Source organism: Xenopus laevis, chromosome 1S (genome assembly GCF_017654675.1).
Source record: "Xenopus laevis strain J_2021 chromosome 1S, Xenopus_laevis_v10.1, whole genome shotgun sequence".
Taxonomy (NCBI): Eukaryota; Metazoa; Chordata; class Amphibia; order Anura; family Pipidae; genus Xenopus; species Xenopus laevis.
In genome coordinates this window covers 130,261,389-130,273,748 of record NC_054372.1, presented here as the reverse complement: position 1 = coordinate 130,273,748, position 12,360 = coordinate 130,261,389, and the positions used below count along the sequence as shown (strand labels likewise).

The window sequence follows — 12,360 nt, the reverse complement described above, 5'->3', positions numbered from 1 at the left end:
GGAGTATGACATTAGCTGAACAGTATATCAAATCATTAGTATTAGCCTGTATATTATCAGATGTTCTTTGCCACCTCTTCCCTCCAAAAAGTGTGTAATACATTAACAATGCAGTATATCTGTCTGCTTGCTATGCTGGCAGTTGACTGCCAAACCCTACAAACACTGGAGACAACTATGCTATAGTATATAGAATAAGTTGTAGTTAAATGCAAAAGATCTTTTCGATGACTGGCTTTTTTTTTATTAGGTGCAGAAAATGCACAGATGGTACAGGGGACCGGTCACAGACTGTTGTCACACACTGAGATCTGGCTAGAGGGAATAACTCTTCACACTGTAACACTGTCCCAGGTAAAAACCTCCTACTAGTCACAGGTAAAGATTTCCAAGCGTGAGTTGGCAGAAGTGAGAACTCCAGTCCTTCCTTGGGTTGAAAAGTCAGGCCGAAGATGGCAGGCTCTTTGCATCTCTTTCTTTGGGTTCTAGAATATAGTAAAATACATATTACCCTTTTTTACCATTGCCTGTAGATTCCATGGTCATAAAAGAGGGGTCATAGGTAAGTCACTTTTATATTTAATCTTGACAGACTTAATTTTAGTCATCTGCTTGGTCTACTGGGTTTTTGCCTCTTACCTGTATGTAGGTAGCAGTAGTATTATTTGGGGTACCGGATTTAAAGGGGTGGTTCACCATTAAAGGAGAAGGAAAGCTGCCAAGGCAGTTTATTGCCAATAGATTAGCCACAACAGTGCAAGCCATGCCATTTCTATTCTTTAGAATGTTTTTCCATACCTGAGTAATCAGCTCTACACACTGTCTCTGTTTAGGATGGCAGCTGCCATATTAGCTTGCTGTGACATCTCTTCCTGCCTGAGTCTCTCCCTGCTCGCTCATAGCGCTAAACTCAGATTACAGCAGTGAGGGTAGGAGGTAGGAGGAGCAAACTGAGCATGCTCAAGCCCAGGGGTGTAACAACAGCGTGCCGGGCCCCCCGGGCCTGGCATGCATAGGCACTCCAACTAACTTTTAGTATGTAATAGAATGGCTATTTCTAAGCAACGTTTCAACTAGCCTTCCATTTCTCTTTTTTTTTTTTTATAGTTTTTTAATTATTTGCCTTCTGGCTCTTTCCAGCTTTCAAATGGGGGTCACTGACCCCATCTAAAAAACAAATGCTCTGTAAGACTACAAATGTATTGTTATTGCTACTTTTTAATGCTCATCCTTTTATTCAGCCCTTCTCTTATTCATATTCCAGTCTCTTAATTCAGTCAGTGCATGGTTGCAACGGTAATTTGGACCCTAGCAACCTGATTGCTGAAATTGCAAACTGTTGAATAAAAAGTTAAATAACTCAGAAACCTCAAATGATAAAAAAATTTGAAACCAGTTGCAAATTGTCCCAGGACATTATAGGGGGCGAACAACCCCTTTAAACTCTTTTCACTGTAGTTATTTCATGCAAAAAAGTTTCCCGATGGATTCACACAAACTGTAACTATAAGTGTGCCTGAATATTTAGTAAAGTAGCCTTTCAGATATAGTCTGAAATAGGTTGTATTAGAACAATGAAATATAGGATGTAGAAGGTAGTTATGTAAATGGCATGGATAATGTGGGAACTCTTTCCTTGCACATCTATAATGGCGTTCTACCTTTATTCACAAATTGTGCTTTATGTTTTATCTTTATTTAATTATAGTATAACACCCCTATATGATTTTATAGTCCTGCCGACCTAAAAGTATGGAAGAACTTACTTCACTGGGACTCACCAGCAGTGTGACGAAGTCCATGAAGAATGGCACCATCACTCTGAGGCATCTTCTGTTCTGTCAGCATTCCACCTGTGATGGTCACTGAGACAAAAACATTAAGTGGTGAGTGTTTGGAATTAAGTCCTGCAAACCAGGTTTTAGATGCAGTGGTCATAATTTAACATTTTCGTGGAAAAGCTTAAGCAGAGCAGCATCTTTACTAAAAATGCCTTCTTGACAGCTCATTATAAGATAAAATTATTAAACTCCAACAACCACAGCAGTATTATTCACTATAGCCTGTCATCAAACCATCTCACCTACCAGTTTCCCTACCCTAGTGAATATATGTTCCAAAATCCACCAATAAATATGTTGTATAGAAAGGACCTACTTAATAATTGAAATGCCTTTGCCATTAACTTACTGTGTGAAGTATTGCTTTATAATAAATTATGGAAATTAGGAACATTTCCTATGCTTCCTGGATTCATAAAGAAATTGGAATTAATGTAGCTAAGGTTCCAACAATTAAGCAATTACACCTGTGTGACTTGCTTTATGAAGTGTTACTTCAAAAAAAAGTATCTTATTCAGGAATAGTGATCCTTTAGCAGAAGTGCTGATATGTTGATTTCTTAGTTTCTAGCAGCATCAAATCTTTGGCTTTCTCTTTTACTTTCTGGACATGTGTGGCCTAGCAAAAAAAAAATTATTTTCCCTGGAACCACATTTGATGTCTTAGGGGAGGAAACAAGTCCATCTTTACCTCTTTGTTAACTATGTCTGACATAAATCCTTTAGCTCCTGTAGCCTGCTTTACAGTACATTATAGTTCAACCACTGCTTTAGACTGTTTTTGCTGAGAATTATATGAGTCTTTCTGATGGTGAACATGGTAGTTGTTTTGGCTCAACATAAATTGACTATTATTTGTTAGTCTGGCTCTGGTGACACATACAGTACCTAAACAAATATTGTACAATGCACCAAATGTCTTTAAACATTCAAAAAGCTTCCCAAACACCATCCGATAAAAACTGCCACTGCAGGTTCTATAGAAAGTCATACAAAGAGAGACTTTTACAAAAGAGAAATCTCCTCTTCTTATATTACATCTGAAACACTAGCAAATGGTATATCACTTAAGTCCCACCATTTAATATATGAATAAAATTAAGGATGGGTGGCATGATGGTGCAATGGTTAGCCTTGCAGCTGTGGAGTCCTGAATTTGATTCTAGCCACATCACTATCTGCAAGAAGTTTGGATGTTCTCCCCACAATTTCATCAGTTTCCTCAAGATACATCATGAAATATAATTTCTCATTTTTATTTAAAGGAGAAGGAAAGGCTTGCAGCACTTGGGGTGCAAAATGTTAGGCACCCCCCAAGTGATTGTATTGACTTACCTGAAACTCCATTTACATAGTTACATAGTTACATAGTTAAATTGGGTTGAAAAAAGACAAAGTCCATCAAGTTCAACCCCTCCAAATGAAAACCCAGCATCCATACACACACCCCTCCCTACTTTTAATTAAAATTCTATATACCCATACCTATACTAACTATAGAGTTTAGTATCACAATAGCCTTTGATATTATGTCTGTCCAAAAAATCATCCAAGCCATTCTTAAAGGCATTAACTGAATCAGCCATCACAATATCACCCGGCAGTGCATTCCACAACCTCACTGTCCTGACTGTGAAGAACCCCCTACGTTGCTTCAAATGAAAGTTCTTTTCTTCTAGTCTAAAGGGGTGGCCTCTGGTACGGTGATCCTCTTTATGGGTAAAAAGGTCCCCTGCCATTTGTCTATAATGTCCTCTAATGTACTTGTAAAGTGTAATCATGTCCCCTCGCAAGCGCCTTTTTTCCAGAGAAAACAACCCCAACCTTGACAGTCTACCCTCATAATTTAAGTCTTCCGTCCCTCTAACCAATTTAGTTGCACGTCTCTGCACTCTCTCCAGCTCATTTATATCCCTCTTAAGGACTGGAGTCCAAAACTGAACTGCATACTCCAGATGAGGCCTTACCAGGGACCTATAAAGAGGCATAATTATGTTTTCATCCCTTGAGTTAATGCCCTTTTTTATGCAAGACAGAACTTTATTTGCTTTAGTAGCCACAGAATGACACTGCCCAGAATTAGACAACGTGTTATCTACAAAGACCCCTAGATCCTTTTCATTTAAGGAAACTCCCAACACATTGCCATTTAGTGTATAACTTGCATTTATATTATTTTTGCATATATAAGTGCATAACCTTGCATTTATCAACATTGAACCTCATTTTCCAGTTTGCTGCCCAGTTTTCCAGTTTAGACAAATCACTTTGCAAAGTGGCAGCATCCTGCATGGAACCTATAGTTCTGCACAATTTAGTATCATCTGCAAAAATAGAAACAGTACTTTCAATGCCCACCTCCAGGTCATTAATAAACAAGTTGAAAAGCAAGGGACCTAGTACAGAGCCCTACGGTACTCCACTAACAACACTGGTCCAATTAGAAAATGTTCCATTTACCACCACTCTTTGTAGTCTTTGTAATCTTTTAGCCAGTTCTCTATCCAGGTACAAATACTATGTTCCAGGCCAACATTCCTTAATTTAACCAGTAACCTTTTGTGTGGCACTGTATCAAATGCTTTAGCAAAGTCTAAGTAAATCACATCCACTGCCATCCCAGAATCGAGGTCTCTACTTACATTCTCGTAAAAAGAAATTAAGTTAGTCTGGCAAGATCTATTACGCATAAAACCATGCTGGCACAAACTCATAGTATTATGATTTGCTATGAAGTCCAGTATCTTATCCTTTATTAACCCTTCGAAAAGCTTTCCTACCACTGACGTCAGACTAACTGGCCTATAGTTTTGAGGCTGAGAACGGGATCCTTTTTTGAATAGAGGCACCACATTAGCAATTCGCCAGTCTCTCGGCACTATGCCAGATCTCAATGAATCCTGAAAAATTAAGTAAAGAGGTTTGGCAATCACAGAGCTAAGCTCGCTAATTACCCTGGGATGAATACCATCTGGCCCTGGACCTTTGTTAATCTTAACATGTTCAAGTCTCTTTTGAATTTCTTCATGTGTGAACCATGCATCATTAGTTGTATTACTAGAATTGGGACTGTTAAGAAGGAAACCTTCACTTACTGGTTCCTCATTTGTGTAGACAGATGAAAAATAAGAGTTCAGAATCTGCGCTTTTATTTTGTTTTCATCAACCAGCTGACCCCCCTCTGATAGTAAGGGTCCCACCCCTTCCTGCTTCATTTTTTTACTATTAACATATTTAAAAAATAATTTTGGGTTTTTTTTACTGCTTGCTGCAATATCCTTTTCTATAGCAATTTTAGCTTGGCACCCCCAAGTGCTGCAAGCCGTTTCAGGGCACTGAAAACAGATTATTGTTTGTCTAAAAGCTATATACCAGAAAGAGCTTCTTAAACTTTATTTGATATTAAGTCTTCTTTCATTTACTTTGTGCACCAGCCTACCCAGGATTGGCCTTAGGACAAATAATACCCTGGAAAGCAATGTAAAAAATAGGGGTACAGGTATGGGACCTGTTATACAGAATGCTCAGGACCTGGCACTTTCCAGATAATGGATATTTCCATATTTGGATCTGCATACCTTAAGTTGTCTAAAAGAAGATTTAAACATGACTTATACCCAGTATAATTGTTTTGCCTTTAATAATGGTTAATTATATCTTAATTTAGATCAAGTACAAGGTACTGTTTATATAATATATATATATATTGGATAAAATTGAGTCTATGGCAGATGGCCTTTCCATAAGTCTGATCTTTCTGGATAATGGGTTTCCATATAATTGATCCCATACAGAACTCCCAGATCCATAACTCTACTAGCCACCTATCCCACCCAAGCCATAGAAGCATTGCATGGCTCACCAGGCGGTAGTGGCTCTGCTGAGTCACATGACTGCATCCTGCGTGATCGCTGTGGCTTAAGTGGGGGTCTTCGCACTGGTGGAGCGCAATCTGTGCACAGAGGAATGTATAAATTAAGAAACTGGCATGAGATTAAGAGGAAAATTAGAAATGCATTGACATTGCAATACATAAATTGCAATTATGATCAAATGTTGGTGGATGCAGAGCATAATGGATTAAAGGTAGGTGATAAATATTGCAAGGTGAGAGGGCCAATGAGGGTAAGATTGAGATACAAAGACAGCGAGAGATAGATAGGAACAGAATGTAAAAACATAAGAATGAATAATGCACAAAGGAACAAAGAACTTGAAGGGGCAAACAAGATACACTTGGGGGTGGGGTATTGGTGAGAAATAAAGAAGGTACAGTTTATGGTGAGGAGTCTTTTCAATGATCACTGGGCTGTCCCCACCTCCCCCTGGGGGGGCCGCCTCTCTCACAGATTCCCTGTTTCGTGGTCTTGGCACTGGGATTTCCTTCCTGGTCTCTTCAGAACATTCAGTATCACCATGCCCCCCTCCACAGGACACTTTCCTACCCCGTGGGGCAGCAACTGGCCTCGGCTCTGCAGGAGGGGGGCAGGAAACAACAAGACCTCCCTGAAAAGAGAATGTGGAGATGTGCTATGAATGGCATGTAACATTTTATTTCTCATTATAACTAACTACATTGTACCCTATTTTGTATATATAAGAGTTGTGCTAGGACCATGGATTTAATTGGTCTCTAAAGAAAAAAATAGACCCCACCCCCAATTTTTAATGAAGAATCAGTTTCTCCTATATTCTCCAGTCAATTGGTATTCTGTATTCCTCTTTGCCTTAGAATCCCACCTCCTAGGACAGTTGGCAGCTCATATGCCATAAAAACCCAAATCCACATCTAATTGTGGATTTCCATTTGGAAAACCCAGTCCCAAAACATTTTTAATGTGGTCCTTTGCCCTAGTACGTAAGTGCCATTTTTCTCTTATCAGCTTTATTGCTTTGCTGCATTCAGCTTTATTTTTGCAGCAGCTAAGATCTTACCTTAAAGCTAGTGAATATAGTCATATTTGCATCCACTTGGAGTGCACTGTGCACTCTTGTTTAGTTTTAAAGACTTCTAAGCAATGTCAGGCTCTGGGTATGGAAAATAAACATTCCTGGAAATGAAACTGAGGCACAGTCAGCTGCAGTACATACAATAAATATAGGAACTATAGGTACTATTTTGCTCTGAACGGTCCAGCTGTTGTGTGCCTACTTGAATCTAGCTCTTTCTGCAATGATATCCTTACTTCCTGAGGCCCATTAGCAGTCACAGAACCAAAAAGGAGCACACATATCACTTGTCATGTTAAGGCTACATTTTCTTGAGCTCTAATTGCTGTAAACCTATAGTAAGAAGAAGCCCAGGTGTCACTATATTTAACTGCCTTTGTAGCTTTATTGTTACCTCTTCTCTTGATAAATTCTTCTGATTGCTGCTGTCTCCATTTGATATAGAAGGCTGTCTGTCCTCAAACGTAGCACCCTCCTCTGAGAGACAGAGAGAGAGAGAGAGAGAAGGAGAGGAAAAGGGAGGAACAGAACAGAGACAGAAAGAGTGAAAGGCAGAGAACAGAGACATACTCTGACAGATGCACAGAGGTATGACCAGAAAAAGACTCCAAAGAATAACAGGGAGAAGGAAAGCCTGGCATCCAGAGCAGTGATATAGGATGGATTGCTGGTTGATGGCAGAGGAAGCCTGAAGATGAATTGTAATGGATGCAATGGTTGAGAGCAGCCTGCATCAATACTTACCCCCATCCCCAGATGAACGCCGCCTGTCATCAGGACCGCAGTTGGTTCCCCCCAAGGTATCCATCTATATAGTATTGGAATATGTTTAGAGATAATCATAGCATTATTTAACTTTTTTTTTAACACATTCAGCATTACCATTCTTATCACATAATTCACATACCTCCCGCCACATACGGACACTGTCCATTCCAGGAAGTGGGACTCCACCAGGCAGAGGGACTCCTCGCAATCTTGCAGGCTGAACTTCATCCACTGTCTGCTCACAAGACTGTATATAAAAATGCATAGGTTTATTTGCTCCTGTAGCTTTTACCCTACTTTTTCATTTCCTCTGTTTCCTTTAACATCTTCTATTTCAACAATTATCTTTATTTTATCCTGTATATAATATATCTTTTTCATTTTTGTGCTTCTCCCCCTAAGTTGGCCACACCCAGACGAACCGGAGTTCCTCGACCAGGCAGTCCTCTCACTGCTCCTATATAAGGTCCTTCTACTCCATTGCTGGTTGGCGTTCCATTAGTCATTGGTATCCCTTCCAGCTTTAGGTGGTCTATGTTTCCCTCAAGACCTGGGGAAGGTGGGGGCGCTGCTCTTTCTCGATCACGTTTTGGAGTCCTACTTCTGCGGAAATGAAAGAGACTCCTACGACGCCTTTTGGGTGGGCCTTCTGAATCACCTGATGGGGCTGAAGAGACACTTTGGGGCAGACAAGGAAAGAAAGAACAACGGTGTCATATTGAAGTGACATGAAGCAATAGTAGTATAGTAAAGGCTGAATAATCTTGTCTTAATATCTATGATGATAAAATGTTTTTGACAGTGGTGGAAAGTATAGTACCTGTGAGACTGAGTCAACACTGTGCGATGGAAGAAATCATCTAGTCCTTCATCAAGTGCTGCATCTGGCCTCTCTGAATCAGATGTTGGGCCTCGAACCTAAGTGTTGAGAAAAAAATGATCTACTCCTCTTTTAGTGATGTCTTTCTTGAAACACGCACAGTTAATAAAACAAACCTTTCCCCCTCCTGGGGCTCGCCTGGACTGCTGTTTGGGTCGATCTCGGGTCTGATGCTGAAGTTTGCTACCTTCCGTGGGGAGCTCAGATAGACCTTCCAGAGAAACACTAAGGGAGCGGGACAGTTGACTGCTGGCAGACGAAGAGAGTGCAGGTGGTGAACTAAGGTCACGTGATCCTGGAGAACCCAAATCTAGTGTCCTGGGGCTTAACTCTTGGTCACTAGCACCTATAGGATAGATTATAGAGTATAAATATATAATTTTGTAGATGTGTGTATTCCATACATTGTCTAAAATGTCTGGAATGATGAAAGTCTACATGAAAAACTCAATGAGAACAGCAATACTGTTATTTGACTGATATTTGACTGGAAATCTTTGAACAAATTGTATTGCATTTATTTTGTCCACATGTCATAAATGTATAAGGTGTAACTTCCAGTGATTATTCACTCCCACTGGCTTTTTTCATTACAAAACAATATATTTGATTGTTCAAGAACATTATGGACTGATATATTCATATGATATTGTCATATCCCCATAGTTTTTCCATGTTACTCAATCAATTCATTTAGAATTTACTGGAGGGATTTTTTTCCCTACAAGATTGGAGCAGTTGAAACTAGTGTGAATGACTCCTAAGAGTTTGCTTATTTACAGTATAAATACTACACTTTGCATTGCTTTATACTTTCCCCTTTCATAACCAGGTGCATTGTGACAAACTACAAAGCTGCCAAACACTGCCAAAGTCAGTTATTGAATAGCTAAAGGAAGGGATATTTAAAAGGCAGAGAATTGGCAATGGGTCATTTGTAAGTACCTACACTAGGAAGCGCCATAAGTATGGTTTGCAATAGGCCTTACAATTAGACCAATGTGCATAGTACTGTCTTAGGGAAAAAGAAATGATAGAATTAAGGACCCAGATAGACAAACAGTGTGGTATGGTACATTCAGAAGGATTAATGAAGAAGCTACCTAAAGACGGGATAAAAGGTCAGGAAGATGAAGCATAATTGGCATGATGGCTGAATAAAACATGAGAAGATCAGTCACAGAAAAGTTATGGAAATAGCAGTATTTAAAGCATATTTAACAAGAATTAAAGCAGAGGAGCATTATTAGAATCTTACTGATGAATGCAGAGACTGGTCGGATTTTTCTCCCTTGAAGACGCTTTTTTATCACCATGGTATCCTGTGCAGAGATATAAGTACAAAATGTCATCTTCGTTGGCAATATATTTGCTTATGTTAAATGTGTGGGGGGGGGGGGGGCAGCCTTGTTCCTTACAATGCTGGAGTAGATCTCTCCTTCATGGCTTTCTTGTTTATTTCTTGGGGGTGTTTGGGGCAGATATCCCAGAATCCTCTGCTCCTCCTCCATCAGGATTTGCAGTTGGGATCTGTGACGGGACTAACAAAATAAGAAAGAAAAGAGAAGAAACATTTGATCAAATTACAAATATTACTCTTGCTAATCCCTTCTGAATGAAACTTTCCTGCAGTGTCTCTTTCCTGCAGTGCTTCAAAGCATACTTTATAAGAGGGAAAAATCCTGTTTCATGTTTTTCCTACCTCCCATAGCTCCTTTTTACATGTAAATTACTACTACAGCATTGCTCACCCAGGTTTCATTTCAGGATGAGTTAGAGGAAGCAGCTTCTATAACCATGACACATCCTACTTACAAAAGCTCCTTTTTAGGGAAAAATGTGCATTATTAAACAAATATTGCCTACTCAGACTTTACTGCAGGATGTGTATCTGATGCATTCGGGAAATCCACTGATTCACTGGGCTTATAATAAGTCCAAATTTGCAAGAAAAGAAAGAGGATAACTAGCAGATGCTATGCAACAAAATGTTTTAGGTTCAGTTTGCTTTCACAAAACCTATTATTTACATATTTATTTGTAGTATTTATATTTAAATTGTACACTACAAAGTTTTCAAATGTTTCATTTTTAATTGAAAGTTAATTAAAATGTCATCATGTCCAACATGATTTCAACAAATAGGGCATGTGCTGCACATACTTTATGCCTATTCTTTTAATCAGGAACAAATCTGTTTCCTTTACATCTAATCGTGCAGCACATATGGGGTTAAGCCCCCCTCTTCATTTGGTAGGACAAGTGAGCACCAATTAAAAAACGTAACCACCATATAACAACCCTCCCCCTTCAGTTTTTTTGTTTTTTTGTCCTACTTCCTGAGGTAGGGACTGAGCGAGGCGATGCAGTGAGTTGTTTAGCAGCGCTCTTCTGTTTATATCCCGGGGCCAGAGTGCCTTGATGACCTTTGGGAGATCTCCAGAAGGTGCTGATAGTAGCCTTGTGTGTATATCCTATGCTTCTATGAGGCAGTAATTGGATTATGTATTTTACATATATATATATATATATATATATATATATATATATATATATATATATATATATAGTTACATATATATGTGCAGCCTCATGGATCCTTCTAAAGGAAGAAAGTCTCAGCTAAGACTAAGCATCTAGCTTGTAGAGAGTTTACTCTCTTGGATAGTTATCCTAGGGGGTGCTGTGAAAGTTGTCTAGCAAAGGACAAAGTCCCTTCCACCCAGGAGACCTCTATGGGTTGGTTTAAGGAGCTGCTACAGCAGACATTTACTGAATTCAGGCAGTCAATCCTGAAGGGAGTTCCTAAGGTGGTGGCTGAAGACACACCCTCCTCAGTTGACGAAGGTGAACATTTTTTAATTGACAAGATCTCTTCCTCGGAGGAAGAAATGGTGGATACCTCTCTTTTTCAACTGGATAATATTACTAAGCTTATAAAAGCTGTTAAAAGTGATATCGAAGCTCAGGAGGGGCAGTTATCGGACCTTGTTTGTAAATTTTTCTTGAAAGAATAAAGGTCTAAAAGCATCAAAATTAACCTTATCTAGATGGATAAAGGATACTACTGAGACATGTTACATAGCGCCAAAGTTGTCTCCGCTAATTTTCATAAAAGCTCGTTCAACCTCTGGGCAGAGCATCTGCTTGTTCCACCAAATCAGATCTGCAAAGCCGCTACTTGGTCAAGCCTGCATACCTTTTCCAACCATTATAGGCTGGACATTGATGCTTTGCAAAAAGCAGCCTATGGAAGAGCAGTTCTCCAATGAGAGTTCTTTGATTTTTTGTTTTTTGTCACATCCTTAGTTGCTATATCACATTTGTGCTACTGTATTGGACATGAAGGAAAGAGGAAATTTTACTTACCGTTACTTCTTTTTCCTTCAAGTCCATACAGCGGCACAATAAATTCCCACCCTAATAAATTGAGTGACATTGTGTCGGTGTAGTTTTTTTATAACACTAGGTAGAACTGAAGGGGGAGGGTTGTTATAAGGTGGTAATGTTTTTCATTGGTGCTAACTTGTCCTACCAAATGGAGAGGGGGGCTTAACCTCATATGTGCTGCTGTATGGACTTGAAGAAAAAATACATTACGGAAAGTAAAATTTCCTCTTTTTTGTTGGCAAGCAGGGAAACTGAAGCTACTCCATGCTTTTTCTTTATTTTGTGAACAAAACCCCCTATTAATGTAATTGTGTCCAATTGCACAAATAAGAGCAGTATCTATGAAATTATTGAATGCGGCCTCTCACGCTAGTTACCAGTTTTCTGTGTGTTCTTTGCATTTCCTGTAGAACCTGCTCCAAAACAGAATTACTGAGACGAGACATGAGGGAAAGTTGTGCAGCCCTGCAGAAAGAACATGACAGTGTATCAACTCTTCAGAGTAGAACTTTGGAGCAATCCTGCATTTTA

General features: G+C 39.3%; 1 protein-coding gene across 1 annotated transcript in view; it reads right to left on the bottom strand.

Moving 5' to 3' along the window:
* Nucleotides 1-221: 221 nt before the first annotated feature.
* The window catches only part of LOC108704934 (capping protein, Arp2/3 and myosin-I linker protein 3-like), a 53,254-nt gene continuing 41,115 nt past the window's right edge, over nt 222-12,360 (bottom strand). The window contains 14 exon segments of the mRNA XM_041580186.1: nt 222-485; nt 1,782-1,865; nt 5,704-5,793; nt 6,115-6,127; nt 6,129-6,347; nt 7,186-7,268; nt 7,536-7,599; nt 7,699-7,806; nt 7,982-8,237; nt 8,380-8,477; nt 8,556-8,785; nt 9,698-9,761; nt 9,858-9,980; nt 12,207-12,294. Of these exon segments, the coding sequence (XP_041436120.1) occupies nt 442-485; nt 1,782-1,865; nt 5,704-5,793; nt 6,115-6,127; nt 6,129-6,347; nt 7,186-7,268; nt 7,536-7,599; nt 7,699-7,806; nt 7,982-8,237; nt 8,380-8,477; nt 8,556-8,785; nt 9,698-9,761; nt 9,858-9,980; nt 12,207-12,294 (1,564 nt within the window). The 3' untranslated portion in view covers nt 222-441.